Source organism: Ahaetulla prasina, chromosome 2 (assembly GCF_028640845.1).
Source record: "Ahaetulla prasina isolate Xishuangbanna chromosome 2, ASM2864084v1, whole genome shotgun sequence".
Classification (NCBI taxonomy): Eukaryota; Metazoa; Chordata; class Lepidosauria; order Squamata; family Colubridae; genus Ahaetulla; species Ahaetulla prasina.
Genome location: NC_080540.1, coordinates 65,296,123 through 65,321,181, shown reverse-complemented (window position 1 = coordinate 65,321,181; position 25,059 = coordinate 65,296,123). Strand labels below are relative to the sequence as shown.

The window sequence follows — 25,059 nt, the reverse complement described above, 5'->3', positions numbered from 1 at the left end:
GGAAATGTTGCAAATTGTGCTTTAATATTATCCAACATACAATAGCTTTACAACAGAATAAATGCGGTGTTATATTACAATTATAGTTTTGCTGAATTATCAACACAGTTAATAAAGTAACCGATTTCCACATTAGAGATATTCAGATGAGCATTTTTTGCCTTTGTTTAAAACTTAGGAGTAATTAACCTGCCAGTCGTAACGTAATATTCCATATTCTTTTCTTGTTCTTCAGGATTCGAGTGGGTTGTCATAGATTAATCAATCACCATATTTTTACCAACCTCATTCTTGTCTTCATCATGCTCAGCAGTGCTTCCCTTGCAGCTGAAGACCCTATTCGCAGTCATTCTTTTCGAAATAATGTAAGAAAAAATAGATTTACAATCTGTATGTATGATCTTTTTAAATTGTGTCTTTCAAAGTGGACTAGTCCATGAACATTTCAAAAGATGGCACCATCTAGCTCAGGGGTGTCAAACTTAAGGCCCAGGGAGCCAGATCTGGCCCACAGGGTGCTTAGATCTGGCCCATGGGGCCACCCTGGAAACAGTGAAGGACCAGCCCGCGGTGTCTCTGCCAATGAAAATGGAGTTCAGGAGGGCTGCATTCGGCCCTCACAGGCACCCCAAAAACGAGTGAAGTCAAGCTGGCCACACCCAGCCCACCCCAGCCCCAGCCCCCCAGGGTCAAACACAACCCTGATGTGGCCCTCAATGAAATCAGGTTTGACACCCCTGATCTAGCTGAACTTGAGTTGCACAGGATCAGACTTGGTTATTGTTTTCAAGCAGTTGAAATGTCTAGAAATGTAGGTTTACATTACTTGAATTAATATTCCTTCAGTCTCCCACAGTATGATGGCACAAATATAATCCAATATATAACCTGTCTATAATTTGCAAATTAGCTATGCCATCTTGGTGTGTGTGTGTGTGTGTGTGTTTGTGTGTGTGTTTCAAATTACATTTAGATTTACTGACAATCTGGATGTCAAGATTCCAAGTAAGGAACCCAACCAATCCAGCCACTCTGAGACTTTTAGCTTTCTCAAAGAACTGCTTTATTAAGTACATCATTTTGGCACAGTTGAAAAACAAAACCAGCTCTGGCTATTTCCTGCACTTTCAGTATAATTAAAGAATAGATAGCTCCCTCCCTCCTTGTCACAGGTCACATTGTCTAATTAGGTGTTCTGGTGTCTCCTTGATAACCTCTTCCAGTCTCTGGCCAGAACCTGTTGGGATGACCTTGTTCCCACAAGATAGTAAGTTGTTGATGTCTGGTTAGACATTCCAAGCTCCCCACCACTCCAAAGTGTGTCAAGCTAAGAAATTGAGTAAATGGCTGTGACAGGCCCAATCCATTTCGAAGTTGACACTGTGTTGTTTCAATGATGGTTTCTACATAAAGGCAGAGGCATGGATAAAGCTTACTTTTTCTATATCTATAGAATAAGCATGAATGCTTATTCTACAGATATATTTTCAATGAATATTGAAAATAAACCTCATTAGTTCTTGGACTACTGTATGTACTAGGCAAGGATCTTACAAAATATCATGACAAACTACATCTGCCCAGAAAATAGCATGGATGTGTCTATGTATTCAACAGATTTGAATTCAACTCGAGGGAGGTTTTATCGCCTTAAGTAGTTACTTAAGATGCTTATTTCTCCAGTTTCTTAAAATCGTTTAGTTTGGCAATGTCACTTTTTATACAGTTACCCACTTTCATTTTAAGCATGCCCACAAATGATAAGATCTATCCTGTGCCATGATTTCAGAAACACTTTCTTTAAAATGTCATCAAAGCAAATACTACATGTGCATACCAAGGAAAAGGGAAAGGATTCTCAGTGTAATCAACATTGAAAAAATTAAAATAATTCCATCCATGTGAACTTATATAATTTTATTACAAGTAATCATGAAGATATCTAGTTGTATAACTTTTTATCCGAGGAGGTAAAAGTAGTTTTCCTAATGATTTGAGGAAATCACGGTGATCTTTTGAAAATGCTAAGTAGGCTTGATTTTGAATGGCGTTTGGAAGTTGGACACTAACTTAGACACCATAAGGAAATCGCAGGCATATAATGAAAGTTGAAAAACTCCCATAAGAAGACAGTATTTTTAGAATGTATATATGAATATATATCCAACATTGTAAATTCTAACATAAGCGCTTGTAAATAAATGTCTCACTGTGGCATATTATGCTTTGCAGATACTTGGTTACTTTGACTATGCTTTCACAGCCATCTTTACTGTGGAAATCCTTTTAAAGGTAATTAATTGTTCATTGATCCTTGTTAACTCAAACACAACTTTAGCAATAAAGTATTATTCTTTTTTTACCTTCCATATACTTATGCAGATAGGATACTTTTTATTAAGCTTTTAATATACTTTTCAAACCTTTGGGTGCATGTAAAAGTTCCTTTTTATCATTACATCAATTTGGCAATTTATTTTAACCCTTTTGTTTTTAAAATCTGTCAGAAGAAGGAAAACATATCTCGCTGTGATGGATTTCCCTCCTTCCTTTTCTCTTGTTTTTTAAAAAAGAAAGATCATAAAAGAACTTAAATTTTCAGAGGAGGAACATGTTATTTTTCATTACTTTTTGTGAAATAGATTTACATAGAGCTAAAAGAGTATATCACTATATTCTTGCAAAGTACTGTTACGCTTTTCAAGAAGATATATCACGATGTTCTTGCAAAGTATGACAGTGTTTTTCCATATTTTAAGTACAGGAGTATGCAACCTTTTTGCAGCCAAAGGTAAATTGGCCTTTGAGGAACATCTCTGCAAAAAGTTGATAGAACCAAAAGAAAAAAATTGTTATGATGTGATTATTCATGATACATTATCAGTTTTCTCTTCTATTAAAACTATAGCATTTTCTGGGGTGAAATATAAGTTTTGTAACCGTGTTCTAAGACAGGGGTCTCCAACCTTGGCAACCTTAAGATTTGTGGACTTCAACTCCCAGAGTTCCTCAGCCAGCAAAGCTGTGAGGAACTATGGGAGTTGAGGAACTATGGGAGTTGAAGTCCACAAGTCTTAAAATTGCCAAGGTTGGAGACCCTGTTCTAAGAAACCCGTTCTATGTACGTGTAAACCTAAAACTAAAATGTTTAGCGGGTGCATTATGTAAGCATGAAAGCTGTTGACAGCGAACATATGATTGTTTTTGAGATGTTGGTTTAATTTAATTTTATTTAATAATTGAGCGAAGTTCAAAAATGCTGTGACATAGTATTAGACCAAGATTTCTAATATTAACAGAGGGAGGCCCTTTTTCTTTGCATTCTGAATGATATAGAACAGGGGTCTCCAACCTTGGCAACTTTAAGCCTGGTGGACTTCAACTCCCAGAATCCCCCAGCCAGCAAATTGGCTGAGGAATTCTGGGAGTTGAAGTCCACCAGCCTTAAAGTTGCCAAGGTTGGAGACCCCTGATATAGAAAGCAACATACATCCTCTGCAGATATCTTGTAAAGAACCTATAAATGATTCAAACTGTAACTGTTATGTTTTCAGCTGACTGTGTTTGGAGCCTTCCTTCATAAAGGGTCTTTCTGCAGGAATTATTTTAACTTGCTAGATTTGTTGGTAGTAGGTGTTTCCCTTGTGTCATTTGGCATTCAGTAAGTATTGTTCATCTTGTTCTTTACTTTATTCCTTTATGACTTGAATATAAATAGTACTATTTCTCCATCGTACATTGGTCATATCTTGTGGGCTTAGCGTCCTGTATCAACTTTGATGGCTAATAGATTGTATTCCCTTTCTCTGTATTTTGAGAAAAAGAAGTCATAGGTATTTTGCAATGTCTAGAATTCTATTTCAATAACTTAGAAATTATTACAATCTAGATGAGTCCAGATTTTCTGACAAATGTTTTAGCCTACCTTTTATAATCAAACTTACACCTTCAGTTTCATGAATGTAGTGATCACTTTCATTAAGTCATGTTATGAGTCTCTATTCTTAGTGACACAAGCAGACAACATATTTTTCTTTTATATCATTCAGTAATTCATGTTCTTTACTATTTCCCCATTTGATATTTCAAATTACAATATTGTGCTTGGTGTGGTCATTAGTCCATGAGCCTATAGATACTAGATCCTGGCTAGGTGGCTCAGTGGCTAAAACACTGAGCTTGTCAATCAGAAAGGTTGGCAGTTTGGCGGTTTGAATCCCTAGTGTAGGTCTCCTGCATGAGCAGGGGGTTGGACCAGATGACCTCCAAGGTCCCTTCCAACTCGGTTACTGAATGGAGATCCTAATTCTACCACTAATTCTTCTTTGATTAAGCTAGCCTTTCCAATAATATTTTTTAATGAGACAGAGAAAATGTAGATGTGATAGATATCACAGTATTCCTTCATAATGGTAACAATAGAACTGATCAGTAGGGGTACATTTTGACTGGGGTGACACAAGGGCACCCAATTTTCCATTCTAATGCAAATATGTTGTGGTATTTAGAGAGTAAGGATGGGATTAACTAAGCTTTTGTGTATTTTCTATCATCATCCCATGTTAGCATGTGATGCTTTGGCTGGTTAAACCCCTGATATATAGGTTTTCCATTTTGATCCCATTTATTCAATTGTACTGGATATTGCCTATAATAGATTTCACAATGTGTTGTCATTTAGGGATTATATTTATTTTATTATTAACATTTTAATTATACTGTACTTTTATTGTGGAACTCCTTTGAGAGACAAATAAGAGGGATGATTACAACTGTAAAAGAACAGACCAAAAGGAGGATTAATACAGGTAGTCCTCAACTTATAACAGTTTATTTAGTGATCGTTCAAAACACTTACGACTGTTTTTCACACTTGTGACCTTGTGGCCACCAGATCAAAATTCAGATGCTTGGCAACTGGTTAATGTTTATGATGGTTGCGATGTCATGTAAGCACCTTTTGTCACCTTCTGACAAGCACGTCAGTGAGGAAGCCAGATTTACTTAACAACTGTTTTATTAACGACTGCAGTGATTCACTTAACAACTGTGGTAAGAAAGGTCATAAAATGGGGCAAATTTCACTTAAGAACTATCTCACTTAGCGACAGAAATTTTGGGAACAGTTGTTGTTAAGTCAAGGATTACCTGTATTGTTGTGGTTTTTATTATTACTGTAAGTCATTTGTAGACTTACGGTAATAAAAGTCATTTGTAGACTAAGAAATAAAAATGCAAATATTTTTAATATTTTCAATATATATTACGTAAATAAATAAGACAACAGCAAAAACTGAGGAAAGTTTTTGTTCTGTTTTTTTAAGTTTGAAGGGGGGAAATTGTGTTATTAAACACAATTAAAAACCTGGATGGGACCAATTGTGTGCTGCCATATACCTTATTTTATTCATTTTACTTAGGAATTAAGTATTAAAGAACGGCTTACTAAGGTGTTATCCATTTCCAGAGATTTCTTTTGCATCAAAGAGATATAGAACAACAGGGGAATAAAAGCCTGTCAGTATTTTTTCCTGGAAACAAATTAAATTTTAGAATTTATGGGCTGCTATATGCATGAGTATTACTTAACTTTATCATATTATTTGAGTAGCATTAAGTCATGTCAAGCTAATGTATTATTTATTTTACTTTTCATCTAGATCAAGTGCTATATCAGTTGTGAAGATTCTGAGAGTTTTAAGAGTCTTAAGACCATTAAGGGCTATCAACAGAGCAAAAGGACTTAAGGTTTCTATCTGAATTTTCTTTGAAAAGTGCATATTCTGTTTATAAATAAAATATAGTAAGAGTCTAATATATCAATTGCCTCAACGTAGATTGCCTTAAGAATGCCTGGGGGACTTTTAGCTCAAATAAATCCATCTGTATCATTTTGAGCTTCATATTTCTCAATTGGTTTTAATGATGCCTTTATTTGTTTCCAAATATTTTTAACCAATAGGCTTTTTGTCATATATTCCTGTATTTTCTTGATTTCTTTTTAACTCTTATTTCTGAATTCCAGTTTGGTTATATACCCATCACCTCATCCTATTTCTTGAACTTTAATCCTTGATCTTAGTTTATCTAAAAGAGATGTTAATTTCTTAGTCTACCTAGGAACGAAATCCATTTTTTCATATCTTCTAGCAATGAAAGTTTGAGATCCTAATTATATTCCTTGGGAATAAGCCTTGTTGAGCTCAAGTTCAAGAGAGTTTGTTTTAGACATATTTAATATTGCATTATTAGTTTCTTTATATGCTGTTTATGACTGTTTAATAGTGAGAATGAATTTGTGGAATGTAAGGTGTCTTTTTTCTATTGTATCCCTATTCTGAGTATCGAAATAGTAAGGTATAATTTAAAATATCAAATGAAACCTTTTATTGATGTCTTAAAAATGAAGTGCTGCTTTATTAAGCATAGTGATTACATACCAAGTGAAAATTGAACTGATTCTCTCTCTCTCTCTCTCTCTCTCCCCTCCCTCCCCCCCCTCTCCCTCTCTCTTTCTCTACAGCATGTTGTTCAATGTGTCTTTGTTGCCATTCGAACTATTGGTAATATCATGATCGTTACAACTCTACTCCAGTTCATGTTTGCATGTATTGGTGTCCAGCTCTTTAAGGTAAGAACAAGGGGGGGAAATCCAGAGCATAGAAAAACCAAATGATACATAAAAATTGCTCTTGTAAATCATTCCTCAGGATTCTGCGGAGATACTTGAACATTTTTGAAATAGGAATGGTGCTCTAGAGTCTATCGCTATGCTTTTTTTATGCACAGGGAAAATTCTATCGATGCACAGATGAAGCAAAGCAAAATCCTGTGGACTGCCGGTAAGAATATTTTCTACATTTTTTAAATTTTAAAATCTGCATTTTTAGATAGAAAAAAACTTTTGGGTCTCCAAATGTTGCTGAGAAGCAATATAGTTCCTAAGGTTCCGATTTTTGGTGGAATATAAATCTTCAAGTACCTAGTAGACACCAAAGGTAACTGAATGTCTTCAATGGAACTACGAGAGAAGCAGTGTGGTATCCCAAGGTTCTGTCTTGACCCAGTACTCTTCAATATCTTGGCGCTCTCTGAGCTTTCTTGTTTTCTTGCAGATATTTCATTACCCAAATTAGGTAACATTATCAGTGCTAAGCATATAAATACAATAGAAACAACACCAAAAGTGGAAATATTTCAGTGAGCTATAAGATTCCCCATTATTAATTAGGGTTACTAAAACATACAAAGGATTGTCATACTTTAAGAAACATAGAAAGAAATTTTAAAATAATTGTCAGTTACCCTAGTAACTATCTGCTTTTTCCCCCCAACTCATTCCAATAGGGGAATATTTATTGTTTATAAAGATGGAGATATGGACAGTCCAATGGTGAGAGAGAGACAATGGCAGAACAGCGATTTCAACTTTGATAATGTCCTTACTGCTATGATGGCTCTTTTTACTGTTTCTACTTTTGAGGGCTGGCCTGCGTAAGTGTATCATTTACAAAAGAGTTTATTTTGTTTTGTTTTGACTAACCATTTTAGAGGTGATAGATTTCTTTTCAGGAAGACTATGGCTGGGATTCTTAGAAATACTATTGCCTTGATGTAATGAGCATGTACCATTTTATAGGTACAATATGTTACAGAGCTATACTGTTACTGGAGCAGAGAAAATGAACATCTTCTACATTTTAAACAGACTGTAAATAATGATGAAAATAATTACTAGTCCGTCACATTTCTATTGTTGATGTTACCACCATTTTGCAAATAATACTGAATATGCTTTGAATCATACTTTAGTGGCAGACATCTTGCCCTCTTGTTCCATGACCAGAAAAGGATCTTCCTTCTAAAATATACCTTTGAATATTGAAACCAGAATTAGAAATTTCTGTTTTCATGATGAATCCATTGTTCATTTGTCTTTAATATGCAGGCTTCTTTATAAAGCTATAGATTCAAATGGAGAGAACGTAGGACCGGTCTACAATTACAGAGTGGAAATCTCTATTTTTTTCATCATCTACATCATTATTATTGCTTTCTTCATGATGAACATATTTGTTGGCTTTGTCATTGTCACATTCCAAGAACAGGGAGAACAAGAATACAAAAACTGTGAACTTGACAAAAATCAGGTAATAAAACAACACCTATTTAAATATTATAATCAAATATATAATGATTTTCAGAATTCTAATGTTTCCTTCCTTGCGATTACTATGAAAATTTTGAGCTACAGATTCAAGAGCCAGTTTTAAGCATTGAATTTAACAATTACATTGTGACTACAATTTAGTTCCAATATATGTTTGGAATGGATCATTCTTTCTGGCTCTGCGTATGGGATGTAACTATTGATACAATGGAACTGTTCACGAATGGATTTGTTTCTGAAATAAAAACTTGAACCACAGACAGATAGCAGTTCATTCATGATGTTGATATTTCTACTATTTTCAGCGTCAGTGTGTAGAATACGCTTTGAAAGCCCGGCCGCTGCGTCGATACATTCCAAAAAATCCTTACCAGTACAAATTCTGGTATATGGTGAACTCTGCTGTCTTTGAATATATCATGTTTGTCCTCATCATGCTCAACACCCTTTGCTTGGCTATGCAGGTAGGAATGAAACAAGGTGCCACTTTTCCTAAGAAAATTGGGTATGGTCATTTTATTTTACAATTAGTTTGTTTCTCACTTTATTTAGAATCGTCTATACTTGTTTGTTAAGAATTATCCTGCACGTGATTAGCATTTCCTACAGATTTAGAAATACTGCAAGATGGCACAGAGAAAAGTTTCAGAAAGTATCCTTGCTTGCAACAGTGGATTTGATCTATCGTTTTGGAATTATTATTTTTTTTACTAAAATCTTAAGAAAATTACTTTTAATTTTAGTTTTATTATTTACAAGAGCTGTGATGGCACAGTGGTTAAAATGCAGTTCAAGTCTCACGAGGTTCAAGGTTGACTCAACCTTCCATCCTTCCGAGGTCAGAAAATGAGGACCCAGATTGTTGGTGGCAATATGCTGTCTCTGTAAACTGCTTAGAGAGGCTGTAAAGCAGTAGTGAAATCTGAACAGCTTTGCCACCAGTTTGCTGGCCGCGCATGCTTGGTGCATACCAAGCTTGCTGTGTGGCGGACATGCATGGTGCACGCCAAATGCACAGCGTGCATGTGCATGCATAATGCATGCCAAACACGCTGTCGTGTCCCCCTCCCCCTCCAACGACCGGGTCTGGGAAGTCTGTATCAAGCGTGGCCACGAAGCCTCTGCAGCTTTGCCAAATTCCTTTCAGATTTCTCAGGGCAGGCAAGAATCCAAGGTATGACTTCAGCAAACCAGATGAGACTTTGCTTGACTCAAAATGCTTGACTCAAGCTGGTCCTTTATATCGGCCATGGGGTGTGGCTCCATGACTCAGCACTTATCCAGGCCTGCCCCTCCCTTCCTTCTGCTGATGTCGCCTCTCAGATCTCCAGAAGCGAGGATTCTCCCACTTTAGATTGTCTTCTGCTGTTTGAGAAAGGGAGGGGTCAGAAGGAGCAGGCCTGGGCAATTCCAATCCGTGGCTGACTTCCTCTGATGCTGCGTGTGAGTGAGGTTTGTTTGTTCATTCCTGACATCCCCTCCAGGCATGGGGCCAGGGCTGGGGGCTGGAGGCATGCCAGGCCGTTCCTCTTCATTATCAGACTCTGAATCTGATAGCAGGCCCGGCAGGAGATGGGAGGGAGGACGAGGCACAACACACACACTGTGTGTGCCTACACAATACATAGCAGACACTTGCTGCACATGCATGCACAGTACGTACCAAAAGGAGGCTTGGGAAGGTAAGTAGAACAGCAAAGGAGGAATCAGCTGCGCCGTGTGATTTAGATTCACTAGAAAGCAGGATTTTCTGCTTTTTAGCAACTTTAATCAGGTGGCACAGCTGATTGTCAGAAATACCAGTTCGGAGAAACAGGTAGCTTTTTTTTTACTACCAGTTCATCCAATCCGGTAGTTTTTATCACTACTGGTTCGCCCGAATCAGTGTGAACCGGTAGCATTTCATTATTGCTGTAAAATACTGTAAAGCAGTATAGAAGTCTAAGTGCTATTGCTATTGCTACGAGAATATGTTAAGTCATACATCAAAAGCACAATGTCTGCTCTATGGACTGTGGAATGAAGAGTGGTGTATACCATTTACTTGTATCTGCTTCAACTTGTTTCACAGCAAATTGGAAAAAGAGAGGGGCAACAATACTTTTGCCCACATTTATAATTATCATCAAATTCTCCAGGTCTCCCTATAATTGTTCAGAAAGTCTGTTCCATAAGGATTTTTTAAAAATAAAATAAATAAAATAAAATACTTCCAACTTTCTTGCTTTCATTCACTAGAATTCAGGTTTGGACATTTAATTGAAATGAGAAACATTTTGTACAAGAACAATGGAAGCAAAACTACAAGCCTTAGTAATGAGGACTTTCTAAATTTCCCTATGTAATAGCAGTTGCATATATTTAATCCTTATATTTGAAGCAGGCATTTAGTTGTGTGCTTCTTCCCTTCAACCAGTCATTGAACAAATGCTTAACCATTACACTGTCTGGGTTCATAATTCATACTAAGCTATCATATTTGCTTTAGGGTTAGAGTATCAGTGAACAAGGGGAACGACGGGCCGCGGTGTGGCTCAGGCTGTAAGAAGCCTGTTATTAAAACACAGCTGCCTGCAATTACTGCAGGTTCTAGTCCCACCAGGTCCAAGGTTGACTCAGCCTTCCATCCTTTATAAGGTAGGTAAAATGAGGACCCAGATTGTTGGGGGGGCAATAAGTTGACTTTGTAAATATACAAATAGAATGAGACTATTGCCTTACACACTGTAAGCCGCCCTGAGTCTTCGGAGAAGGGCGGTATATAAATGTAAACAAAAAAAAAATGAATATTGTGTCATAACCCCAAACCCATACTTTTGTATACTGGTAATCCTCGATTTACAATATTTCATTTAGTGACTGCTTAATGTTACAACAGCACTGAAAAGGTAACTTATGACCATTTTCACACTTATGACCATGGTCACATGATCAAAATTCAGACACTTGGTAACTGACTCATGATAGCAACAGTGTCCTAGGGTCACATGATCCCTTTTTGCAACCTTCTGACAAGTAGGGAAGCCAGATTCACTTAACATGTGTAGTAAGAAAGGTCACAAAGCAGGGCAAAACTCACCTAGCAACTGTCTCACTTAGCAACATAAATGTTGGGCACAATTGTGATGTAAGTGAAAGACTACCTGTAAAGAGCCGAGGTGGCGCAGTGACTTGACTGCTAGCTGCAGTTCGGCAGGTCGAATCTCACCAGGCTCAAGGTTGACTCATCCTTCCATCCTTCCAAGGTGGGTAAAATGAGGACCCAGATTGTTGGGGGCAATATGCTGACTCTGTAAACTGCTTAGAGAAGGCTATAAAAGCACTATGGAGCGATATAGAAGTGCTATTGCTATTGCAACTTGTCTGCAATCTTACTGCAGTATGAAAAGGTTGTGCTTACATTGTGATGTCATAGTGCACATTTTAATAATTCTGTCTCTTCTTGGCTTGCTATAGGTATTAATGAACCCAGCCACTGTGGTTTGTAAACCATTGCTTATGGATTGGAGTTATATATGGATCAAGCCACATTGGTTTATTCCACAAGCCAAAATGAAAAGAAATTGCATTTTAGCACAATATATGAATCCAGCCAATTGCCAGCTTCCAGTTTAACACTGCTCAAAGCTAGTCAGTTCCTTTTTATAGGTTTTACCTGAATTTACATGCTATGCCCGGCTTCTTTAACAAATAACATGATTTGATTAAAAGAAATCATGACTTAATGTTAAGCTAGCTTTTGAGCATTGCTTTAAATCTTGCTTAAGACTAAACTTAATTGCATTATCATATTTAATATCATTGTTATTGATATTTAATATCAATATTAATGATCTTTTTAATGATCTGGAGGTAAAAAACAATTGGATTTAGGAAAAGAGGTATTTTTAGGATAAAGGGGTGACTTAATAAATATTGAGAACAATTATTTCCTAATATTGGGAGAAATAATACCTCTTTTTTAGGGAACAATAATCTACTTTGATGTCAATATGTTATTTCACACTAAATTTAGAAAGACACAACAAATAAATGCTATTTGTAGCTGGGCAATAAGAGGCTGTCATATGTTTGTTTATTTATATTTGAACAGAATGACAGGTTCAAAGCCACACAGCTGGCTTTTGTGCCTAAGGAGGGACTAGAACACACCATCTCCTGAGTTTTAGCCTTTATTTTTATTTTTTTTGTTTACATTTATACCCTGCCCTTCTCCGAAGACTCAGGGCGGCTTACAGTGTATAAGGCAGTGTATAAGGCATAATACAGTGTATTATGCTGCACTTTCCAAACTTCTCCTTGTCAAGTAGTAACAACGTAGGATTTCATGTTAATCTTTTTAGTACCAGATTTGCAATAGAGTGTTAGCGAAGTATTGTTTTGTTTATTGTCTGAAAAAATATTTAGTTTCATTAATAATTTTCTCATTTGTTTTATTCATAGCACTATGGACAGTCTAAACTTTTTAATGATGCAATGGATATTCTGAATATGGTGTTTACTGCGGTGTTTACTGTTGAAATGTTTCTGAAACTCATTGCATTTAAACCGAAGGTAAGAGATTATGTAGGATTTAATTAGCATTTCTTTTTTAGTTGCTTCTTTTTAATTTACAAGTATTTTTTGCTTAGATCAGCACACATAAGTAGGTAAATGTAAGTTTTTCATGGTTAATCATGAGAAATACAGTATCTTCACCAGAAATCTTAAATCTGATAGCAGTATTTATGCAACTGCAGGAAATAAAATGTAGAAACTTTATTTTTTAAAAAAAAAGAAAATGTATTGCTGGTAATATATAAATAAGGAGTATATGAATGTTATAAATCCACTATTTTTTTCTGATAGTTCTGAACATATATTACACTCCCAAACATATTGAATGTCAATGTCAAGGCATGTTTAACCATTGTAGTACTATAACACAAAACAGGCAGTGTCCTTATGTGTTACATTTCAGAGATTTTTTAAATATAATTTGAGCAAATAGAACAGGCGTATGTTATGCATATGTAGGTGGGCACTGACACATTTTGGAAGCAGTATAGCTTGTAAACAGTTTGCAAATAAGCAAATGGACTCCAGAAATTTAACATGGCATTTTTGTTTAAAATTCAGTAGTTTAACATTCTCAGTTATTATTCAGAAATAACAATTTAAGCCATTATCAGATTTTTATTTTGGTTATGGATCCAATCTGATCCTAGGCTTTGTAGATGCATAATAGTTTCTGCCATTCATCATGTAGTCAATTATACTTTGAACTAGGAGTGAAACCATGTCATCTCTCATAACTAATGAAAATCTGGTCCTCCAATATCCACATGCTGAATGGAGAATAACCTCCATTAGAAGACAGGCTCTTCCATATAAGGCGACCTATGGAATCAGAATGTCTGTTGAGCCAAGAGTCTCAACTTTGTCAGTAGCTGCTTGAACTTAGCAATTCTTTTCCCGATGGGCATACTCAGTTCCCAGAAGCCATTAGGGGTTTAGCCCTGCAACTTACCAATGAAGGAATGGGAGACAACATCCTGCTTTATGCTCCAAGCCATCCCACTACTTGTTTTCCAATTTTAAAAAACTGAATACCATAAATTATTTGCAAAGTTCATGAGGTCATGAAAACCAAGCATTCTGTAATCAAATATGGAATTATTTTCCCTTGCCATTTTGTATCAGATTTGTGTGCCAAAAAAGAAAAGATACCTAGTAAGTAATTTCATCTTCAGTTATTGCAGTGATGAAGGTTATGAGATGTGTGATGCGAGTTTACTTGCTGTGACTTGTCCATATATTGCATTTTCCCCTTTCCAGAATCATCTCGATTTCTTTCACTTGTGTTCTTATTTGTATTTGCTTGCTTTGCCCCTACATATTTCTGAAAACAATATTGAGCATGAGAAAGGTGTACTTTAATTGATTAATATGTGACATGCAGTTTAAAATTCCAATAATCTTAGAGTGACTTAGTAAGACAGGGACCCATTCAAACATTTTCTGGTTAAGGATTGGCAAGCATTTTGGAGTGCCCAGGGAATTTTATTTTAAAAAAGAGTCATATAAGCTCATTTAAACTGCCACTGGATCTTTGTGTTGCCCATTAGTTTCACACTTATCCTTATAATTTCTTGTATTTTATGTCAAAGTGACTTTGTTCAATTTTTAATTCATTTTGGGCATTATTAAACACAATATCAGAAGGATCATACTTTAGTGCTAGGATACTTGCTTTCAGGCAGAAGATCTGTGGTTTAATCCTTAGCCCTTCTGAATAGGACTGGAGAATTTTTCTTTTGGAAACCTTTCAAAACTATTAGACAAGGTATCAGTTCATATCACATAACTGACCCAAACTGTTTCTACCCAAAATGCAGCCATCTTTGTAGGAAGCTCAGCTACTACAAAACTGTCTTTGAAACTGTTGGAAAACTCCAACTATCCTGGCTCTATTTTAGGTTAAAGCTACCCCTTTCCAACCTCTGGCTGAGCACAGGTGTTCTCACAGCATACTAACCATTAGTCCTACCAATGATGAGTTAAGCATGCCATGTGAACACAGCCAAAGTTTTTTAAAAAACATACTCTGATGGAAAATGGTCTGGCACTGTGTAAGCTGTTGGGATCCTACCTACGTGGTGAGATTTGGAGTGATTCTGCTTAAAACATAATTCTACACATAGGGTACTTACTGGACACTTCTTTATGTTTAGTGTTGCAACATATTAGTTTGCAGAAGTAAACTACATAGAAGCATGAAGTTATATTTAGATTTTAATATTCTCCTCTGAATTGTCCTGCCCACCAGGATTTTACACAGGCAGCCATTCTTTCAGTATATGTTATGAAAGATGCATTTGGGCAGTGGAAGGTGACTTGTGAGGGAGGCTATCAGGTGTCCATGAGTATCCCAACAGCTTAAACTTGAGGTGGCAAACTGGTGTCCTTGGGCAATGTCAGTTGGACAGGGCTTGTGGTAGTTCTCATCCATAACTATAACTACTTTAGAAGTGATCTTAATTTGTAGTGAAGTATCATTGGAACAGTGTGGAGTACAGATATTCTTTGCTCATACTGTAAGTACCCTATGTTCATGTTTACAACATAAACCATCTGCTGCAGACCTTTGTTGGCATATGGCAGTGGTATCATGTCACATATACGCCTTTCTCTTCAGTAGGCAATATTGTTTATTCTCTTCTCATGAGGCCACAACATTTTTGTTTGACGTAATTTCTGTTTATGAAAAAGTTAAACAGAAGTATGCAAATATTCTGACATTTCATATGTAATTACAAACATTTGCACCCTGCCTGCTCTGTTCAGGGCTATTTTAGTGATGCCTGGAACTCGTTTGACTCCCTCGTCGTTCTTGGCAGCATAGTAGACATCGTTCTCAGTGAAGCCGATGTGAGTATTTCCCAGCAAACATCTGCAATCCCACTGTGCTGTGTCTCTCTCTTTTTCTTTCTCCTTCCCCCAACTCCTTCTTTATCTCTATTTTCCCTTCCCCCTTTTATTATGTTATTTGGACAAGTCACAGAACTTTGGATATGTTCTTAACTCCAAACGCAGGACAGACATAATTCATAGTTTGCTTCCCGTTTTCTCAGATTTGAGATGGAAAGATGCAGTACTGGTACATTGTGTTTCTGTGTTATAACACTGTCCTTTTCTTCTCTTTCTTTTCTGTTTTTGTTTTCTCGTGCTACTGAATGCTTGTCCTAACAGCACTATTTCACTGATGCATGGAACACTTTTGATGCCTTAATTGTTGTTGGTAGCGTCGTTGATATTGCTATAACCGAAGTTAATGTAAGTAACCCTATTCTCCCCATACAAAGTAATGGCTGACCATTTAGCATCAGGGTAGCATCATGGAAGAGTTATATATCCTTTCCCCTTCTATTAAGAGATGGATTTTTATGCCTTGTATGGAAACTTCTATCATTTGTACAGTAATACCTGTAGACTGTGCCCCAAAATTAAAAGAGGAATTGTGAATTCTAGTCACATATTTCTATGGCAAAGATTTCTAATGGAAATTGAGATATCACATTTAAAAAACCATATGATCACAACTGCACAACACAAGTTTCCCCAAGCACAATAAGTGATCTCTTTGATGGGTCACAAGTTGCATAGACCTGATTCAGTTTGCTATCCATGAGATATATGCATCATTAGCAGAGAGCTATATTTGGGACTGGAGACCAAGGTGGAAGAAAGCAAAGAAAATTAGGTTGTACTGCAAACAGAAAAAAATGATAAAGTATATATTATCCAAAATTTAATAATCATATTTTATAAATAGCCTTACAAATTCAGTAAAGACATTTTATAACTAGAATTATAAATTTTATTGATACAGCAGAGCTTGCTTACAATTAGAGTGTAAAACTCAGCTGTAAGCTTTTCAACATACATGTTTTTATGTTATAAATATATATCTAATTATTTATAATTTCTCAATAGTATTTGTCCATGGGAAAGGAATACTTATCAAGCTCCAAATTATTTATAAGTATCTGTGTACACGTACAAACGCACCTTTTTTAACTACTGTTATAATACTTTTTTTTCTAATCTTAACTATAACTGTGAATTGAGAAATTCACAATATACCAGGAATGGTCTTGGTATAGATCCAATTTTGGATAAGCTAGCTAGTTTCATCTCGCTTCAGCCTTAATCTAATAGAACCGGAAATTTCCTTTAGCGAATTCAGAGCACTCAACTATATCTGGATTTGGAGACATGCTAATATGGCTTCTGATTTGTACAAATAAACTAGCTGATTTGTCGAACAAGAGTAGATCATTTTGGGAAGTCTGAATTCTTTTCTTCTTCTGCTTGCTTCTTGGCCCAAGAAGATCGGACATTTGTTTCTAAACTCATTGTTGTTCATGTCTGCATTTCATAGTGTGTAGCTACAATTTATGTATTACATTTTTTATCACAATGCTTTTTCACAAAGAACTCAGAATTGTGGGAACAAACTTTCTTTCATTATTTTATCATCATACTGTAAAGAAAGATGTGACTGAAATATTGTGATTGGTTCAAATTAATCCAGTATTAAACTCAAAATCCCTGAAGTTTTGTATCCTGCTCTTAAAAGAGATATTCAGACAAGAGATTCAGATTTTGGCTGCAAAACTGATGGAATATATTGAAGAGTTATTGTGATTATCTATTTGGCATGTGGACAGTTGATATAAATCCTTCAAAAACTTTCAGTTGCCTTTAGAAAGTATGCTTACATTTATTTTTTAAAAAAACTCTGTATAACAGCTGGCAAACAAAGAGGTTTTTATTTCACCTTATTATAGCTTCTCCAGAATATACTAACCTAGTGATGACCTTGAAGGAAATAGGCAAGAACCATTCTATAAACAAAGGGGGCTGAAACTTACCTTAAATTCTGGAAAGCAAGGTAGTATTCAAAAGAATTTAGGCAGGTTCTTCCCTGATTTCATTGGAACATAAGACGCAGAAAAAGTACAGGTAGCCCTCATTCACTGACTGCCTTATTTAGCAACTGTTCAGTCACATTGATGAAAAAAATTGCTTAGTGACCAATCCTCACATTTATGAGCATTGCAGCATCCCATAGCTATCGACTGCCACTTGGGCTCTTGGCTTATGGCAAAAGAATTACTAGATAAGGAGGAAGTCTCAATCATGTGATATTTTGCTTAATGATCACGGTGGTTCACAAATGGGAAATAAGGTCTTAAGCCAGTCACAGACACATGATTTTCCACTTAGTGATTGTGGCAGTTAAGTGACCATAGTTTTGGTCTAATTGTGGTCGCTAAGCAAAGTGGTTTGGTGTCATTGATCTATTAAGGACATATTCCTCATGTTTATTTGGGGCAATTGCTTCTTTGATTTAATTTATCAAGCAATAATGAGATTCTGTTAATGGGCTATAAGGAGTAAGGAAATGACTGTGACTGAGATGTGTGAAAAGGATTACTTACATAGGCAGAAAGAGCTGAAACTTTTTTAAAGTCCAGATAAGATTCAGAAGCCTCTTAGATAGAAACCTCCGTAACTCACTCAACTATAGGAAGAGAAGGTACAGCACAATCAGACTTGCAAGATTCTATTGTAGCCAATAGAAGTACTTTTAGCCTTCTTGTGGAGTTGATTTCCTACTCTGGTTTCTCTACTAGCGCTGACACTAGTTTTCATGTTCATTTTATTTTTAAGAGCTAGCTCTAGTTATCTAAATCGGTATTTCTCAACCTTGATCACTTTAAAACGTGGACTTCAACTCCCAGAATTCATAGAATAGCTGGCTGGGATCTTCTGGGAGTTGACATTTACAGGATTTTAAGTGTCATGGTTGAGAAACAATGATCTAAATGATTCATTCTGGATTATATACTACAGGCTTACGGTGGTGAGTTTTTTGTGAAATTTATGTTCTGCTGTATAATAAACAATTAGAAAATATATTTTATACTGTCTCTGTTTTATTTTTGGACAGTCAAATAGCTGTGGTTGTGCCAGATTTCTGAAACTAGTATTAGCAATTAGTTAGCCTTCTCACTTGGGATAAAGAAGTCAAGTGTTTTGGAAAAATCACTATGGACATACTTATCTTTATAAGAACTTATGGTAATGTTAACATGTCAGGCTGAGAAATAGTTTGGATGGCTATTTTAAAAACATGTTCATTGTTTGTTTACACTGTCTGATTCAATAGAACAAACTTTAAAATCAAGATGATATGGAAGAAAGAGGAGGTTCATATTTATGTATTCAATGGTATTTACTTTGAGTGATGGATTATCAACCCTTAATGAAGCAAGGAGGGATGTTTGCTGTGAGATATGATTCTTGTCAAATGAGAACAAAGAGAAAGCTCCTCATTGCCAATAAAATCAGATTTTTTTTCCTTACATGGGGTCGCAAGTAACCACAGTCCCAAAGTATGCATATCATGTGATCAGGACCAAGAAGCATTCACTTATTGTATCTTATTTCTCTTTCTTCCTTGTTACTGTTGGGTGATGGTATTTCAAGGTGCATGACTGTCTGTTGTTCCAAAATAAATAGACCTGTTTTCTATATAGCAACCCTTTGATTATATTTCCTCCCAGGTTCCTTACCATCCTTGATTTCTTTCTTTTGGACATGTTCACTTTACGTTTGTCCTTCCTAAAATGCAATGATAAAAACTTGGTTCAGCATGTAGTCTGAACAATGTGGAACACCAAGGAATATTGACATGTTTTTAAAATTAAAGCTTTGTATTTGTTTCCAATGTTGTCCTCTGCATTGAGCACATGACAAGATCTCATGGGCCACAATTACAGGAAGGTAGATTTCATCTGAAATTTAGGAGTAGGAGTAAGAAGTTGAATTGTGGAATCAGTGATTCCACTAGGTGTGCTGTTTCTCTGCTGAGGCCTTTCAAGTATATCAGCTATATTTTAAGGCAGTTCTACACAAGATTTATTTAGCTTTAACAATTTTGTGCCACTTTTCAAAATTATTTTGGGATTATGTATTTAATTTATATCTCAACTTTCTCCCCCAAGTGCATTTAGGCAAGGCAAGATGGCAGAAAACCTTGTCCCCTTTAAAACATGCATTGCATTCACAATTCACAGAAAAAAGAAGAGTGTTTTGGTTACATGCTTGGAATTGCCTTTTTAATATTTTTCATATGTGCCTGCACTCATTATTCCCAAGATGTCTATAAGCTCAGAGACATAAATGATGTATTCAAAGAAACCACAAAATGACTTTAAATTCATCCAGATATGAAACTGAAAACAGAAGCTACAAATAGATACATGCAATCAAAAATAAAATAAGAGACAAGATTAGAAAAGACGATTTTTATATATTTTAATTTTTTAAAAGGTGGATCTTTACCTACAGACATATCATCTATCTATCTATCTATCTATCTATCTATCTATCTATCTATCTATCTATCTATCTACCTATCTATCTACTTACCTACCTATCATCTATCTATCCATTCATCCATCTAAATAAATGTGTATACCTTGCAATCCAGTGGTGTTACAAAATATATGACATCTATAAATCCAGCAGGTAAAAAAATCTAAAATTATTTTCGTAAATTTGTTACCTTTTGGCAGCTACTTCTATCTTGTGAAAACAGGATGCAGCATTAGCAATATCAACAGATACAGGCTATTTCATTAGACCGCAAATGGATATCAGTTATCTGTAAAACCAAATGTGGAGATTAGATAATAGCACTCCTTAGCCTTGACAAATAAATAGCATGCTCGTGATATCACACTATTTTCCCCAATAGGTAACAGACTAATATTTTATATCTTAAAGGGGAAAAATGAATGATACATAGCAGGCACAAGTAATCATTCCTCCTTATTTTATTTCTAAACATCTCTTGTGCTTTTTGCGTAGACAACTTAAGTATAAAAGATGTGTCATATTTGTTTTGTTTCTAAAAATAGGTTTACAAAGATTCTTAAAATCCACATAAAAGGACATTACAGCATATTGACCTGTAAAACTGTAGACTGAGATGTTAACATGCAAAATATAATGCAAAATACAAACACAAAAAGTTGTGAAAGAGTCCTTGGAGACATATTTAGACATTCAAATAAAATCCAGGTTAGAGCTCTTCTTTCGTCCTCACATTTTAGGTGCATTCAGTCCTTTAAAGCAGTAGTTCTCAACCTGTGGTACGTGGTCCCCTGGGGGAGCATGATGTCAACACAGGGGGTCCATGAAGGCTTGAAGAAATGTATGATTTAAATCTTGAGTTAAGTCTTGGGGGTCTGTGGCCATGGTCTGTGGCCACAAAAGATATTTAAAGGGCATCTGTGGTGAATAAAAGTTTGAGAACCACTATTTTAAAGACATAGTAAAATTAGAGCCATGTTAGCCGATGGTAGCAGAAATCAGAAGAGATACCTCACAAAAGCTTAAGCCTTTTAAGTCTTAAAAAAGTGCTACGAGACTCCTGATCATACCTTTGTCAGGAAAGAATGGTTGTCTAATCTCCACTGTATATAAAAAGATTATCCTGGGAATCATGCATTAATATTCAGGTTTGTTGTCTAAAAACAAAATGATCAAACAGTAAGCATCCAATTCCATGCAAGTATTTTGCTTGCCTGTGGGGTATGCCAAATACTGTAGTTTTCAGTGGACAAACATAGGTACTTAAAAATTTATGTAGTCAGATTACAAAATGATCTACCGTATATACTCGAATATAAGCCGATCCGAGTATAAGCCGAGGTCCCCAATTTTACCCCAAAAACTGGGGTAAACTGGGGACTCGAGTATAAGCCGAGGGTGGGAAATGAGGCACCTACCGGTCGGCGAAACCCTCCCTCCCTCGGCCGAGAAGGCTGGCGGCTCCCCCGCCCCGCCCTCTCACTGCACCGGCAGGGCTTCCCCGCGCTAAAGCAAAAGCCCGCCAAGTTCGCGCCGGCCGGTATAATGTGAAAAAAACGAAAAAAAAAAAACCTCGAGTATAAGCCGTATATACTCGAGTATAAGCCGAGGGGACGTTTTTCAGCACAAAAAACGTGCTGAAAAACTCGGCTTATACTCGAGTATATACGGTAATTGCTTTTGGTAAAATATTTTTAATAAAGTAAGGACCAAATAGTCCATTTTCTTAACGTCTAAATATTAGGAGTCTGTACCTTATGCACATTAGCAGTATTAATTAGCATGTTTTCCAATTGTAACTTCATTACTAGAACAGTTTATATTTAAATGGCTGGCCATATGAAGCAGGGATTTAGGAATTTCTCTCACTATTTCTTTACCATTGCAATTAACTCAATCTGTGCCCTGTAGTCTGTATATATTTATGTCTCTCGGTGCAAGAAAATCACATTTAATGAGTAATAACCAAATTAGTAATGGTAGAGCAATAATGTACTCTTTTTCCTAAGAATATGAGAAAAGCTTTTTTTTTAATCAAGTCAAAGACATCTATAATCCAGTGCTCTTCTGCTGCCCCCAGGAATCAATCAAATATTCAGGATGTTAAAGCAACCTTTTATCTCAGTTTTTCCCAATCAGGTGGTAATTTGAATTCCACAGAGAATGGAAAGCCCCCATGGATAGTAAATGCTATTAGCCTTATCATCCCAGAATGTTATTGCCAGCAGTACATCTGCTCTGTACTCTGACAATATGCTGCCTATGCTTCATAATGATTTCTTGACCAATACTCATTTGATAATACATGCAAACATTCTTACAAGAACTGTATTTCTTGCTCCCTTGTTGTTGCATTTGTGGTTTCTCTTCCCTTTAAAAATACAATCATGCAACTATTAAAGTCTGAGACTTTTCAAAATTTCTCAGTTCCATATTGTCTCTTAAGAAACAAAATTATTAACAGATTGTCACTGGAACTTTCTATTCAGTTTTTATTTTCTTCATTTAATTTGCTGTTGAACATAGAACAACTTATACTTCTCTCAAAAAATTTTCTTGAAGGATAATATAGATTAACTTTCTCCAACTTCATACCCTACAGAATTACCTGGATTGCAAAATGCACCATTCCCAGACTGAATTGAGGATTTGCAGTTCCATCACATCTAGAGGGCGCAAAGGCAGGAATAGACTGTAAAACAGGGACTTTTCTGAAGTTGATAAGCATTTAGAACTCTGTACTATGAGAAAATCAGAATAATGATGAAAACTGAAGCGTAACTTTTTCTAAATCATAAATTATTATCCATCTAAATTCAGGTGTGTCTTTAAAGTTACCAACACAGTGTTGTTTTGTTCAAACAGTATGCCAAGTATTCATCTTAGACCATATCCCTACTTGTAAATTCACCATTCTATGGAATAGCCACAGTCAGTAAATAACTTAATAGCCCTTTATCAAATCCTATTCTGTTATGAAGCATTATGATAACCAAAACAATAATATTAAGAGTTCAGATATGAAATACAAAATAACAAGTTTCAAAAATGCCTCTGAGTTTTATAGTAAAAAGGACAATAATTTATAGAGAGGCACCATTCTTTTCTATTTCATTTTCTCTGTTCCTCTCTTTACAACTTCTCACTTTAAAAAAAAATTGTGTTAGTATTACTTCTATACCATCAGCTCCTAACTTGGTTAGGATAACTACCCACAAATTGGAGACTAGTGGATCAATAGAACTTTTCCGTACCTGATGGTTTCCAGATGCATTTGGACTCTGAAAATTACACAAATGTGGTAAGAAATTGGGGAGCTGTGATCCCAAAAGATATGGAAGACATCATTTGGGAGAAAGACGATTTAGAGGGAAGCCTATCATGATCAGATAATTTAATAATAACAAAGTGTATTTTACTACAGTAGAACATCACATTTTACACAGTTCTGTCAGTAGCATAAATGACTAATGAAGGCATAGGTGAAAAGGATTTTTTTTCTTAATCAACATCATATTATGAAACTTTAATTTGAATTCTTTTTTTCCCTTTTCACAGTATCATCAAGTAGAATTATTTTTCAGCATCTTTACTTTGATTTTAATACATAATGTTCTTAATTTTTTAAAGCCAAAGCCAAGTGAAACTGTCACAACTGATGAATCTGGGGTAAGATAGCAAACTAACCCCAGTGATTGTACTTCTACTTCAAGTTTATTCTTTTTATTATTCTTTCCTCCACTGGTTTTTTTTTTTTATTTATCCTTAAAAAAATGTATGCAGTGATTGATTTTGTTGTCAGTGTACCTATCAAACCGTACTACAGGCAAGTTCAACTTGACCCTATTAACAATGTGGAAAGCATGTTAATGCATGCGATGAGTGAAGCATTTGTACAGATTTTGTGTACCAGCATGTAATTTTTTCCTGTCACCTCATACTTATAAAATGGAAAAGAACCCAGAGACACATATTCCAACCATACTTCTTCCACCTTTGCATTTTTTATTGTTTTTTTTCTCTCCCCTGAATTGTTCTGTATTCTGCTTTTTACATGGTTTGATTTCTGTTTAATACCCTATAGAACAGTGAAGACAGTGCTAGAATCTCCATCACATTTTTCCGTCTTTTCCGAGTTATGCGATTAGTGAAGCTTCTCAGCAGGGGAGAAGGAATCCGAACTTTATTGTGGACATTTATTAAGTCATTTCAGGTATGCATAACATTTAAAAGAATTGTGGGGTTTCTTGAGTCAAAATGCAATATGTTAGGTATTGCATGGTGATCCAGAGTGAAACACAGTATAAACAATGGTGATGTGTATTATCAGGATGTTCAATATCTGTGTCTCTCTGTTGTGTGTGTATGTGTGTTTTGTGTGTATGTGTGCATGAGCATGCATACATATACATGCATATCTTACTTGCATCATATTGATTGGAATATATATTTACATTATTTTATTTATTTATTTATTGCATTTATGTGCTGCCCAGCTCCCTCAAAGAGGGACTGGTGATATACAATAAAATGTTAAAATATAAAACAGTATATATGAAAGTTAAAACATTTTTTAAAAATTTAAGAGGAGACAAGAGATTAAAATTAGTTAAAAGGCGAAGGGAGGGCTTTCAAGAGACTAACTGGCCCCATGACTGCATATTTCTCTGGGCTCACCATGTGAGGCTGCAGAGCCATGTCTTAACTCCTGTTTGGCATGCCAAGAAAGTGGGGGTGAGTCTGACCTCTGCAGAATAATATTCCACAAGGTGGGGGCAAGAGCTCTCTTCCTAGAACCCACCAATAAGAATTCTTTAAATCAGGCATCCTCAAACTATGGCCCATGGGCTGGATACGGCCTGCCAATGCAAAGTATCTGGCTGACGGAGTGGTGTGATTAAGCCCCCCTCCTTGCCGTGGGCCTTATCTTCCAGCGAGCCAGCTGAAAGGCCAGCTCAGGG

The 25,059-nt window shown here is 35.9% G+C and overlaps 1 protein-coding gene across 1 annotated transcript in view; it reads left to right on the top strand.

Annotated features, from left to right (window-relative positions):
* Positions 1-25,059, top strand: part of CACNA1D (calcium voltage-gated channel subunit alpha1 D) — a 275,621-nt gene that overhangs the window by 171,278 nt on the left and 79,284 nt on the right. Inside the window, exons 20-32 of the mRNA XM_058171105.1 lie at positions 236-365; positions 2,233-2,292; positions 3,555-3,661; positions 5,661-5,748; positions 6,524-6,631; positions 6,790-6,842; positions 7,348-7,494; positions 7,949-8,150; positions 8,476-8,634; positions 12,614-12,724; positions 15,497-15,580; positions 23,729-23,767; positions 24,183-24,311. Of these exons, the coding sequence (XP_058027088.1) occupies positions 236-365; positions 2,233-2,292; positions 3,555-3,661; positions 5,661-5,748; positions 6,524-6,631; positions 6,790-6,842; positions 7,348-7,494; positions 7,949-8,150; positions 8,476-8,634; positions 12,614-12,724; positions 15,497-15,580; positions 23,729-23,767; positions 24,183-24,311 (1,417 nt within the window). The remainder of the gene's footprint in view (positions 1-235; positions 366-2,232; positions 2,293-3,554; positions 3,662-5,660; positions 5,749-6,523; positions 6,632-6,789; positions 6,843-7,347; positions 7,495-7,948; positions 8,151-8,475; positions 8,635-12,613; positions 12,725-15,496; positions 15,581-23,728; positions 23,768-24,182; positions 24,312-25,059) is intronic.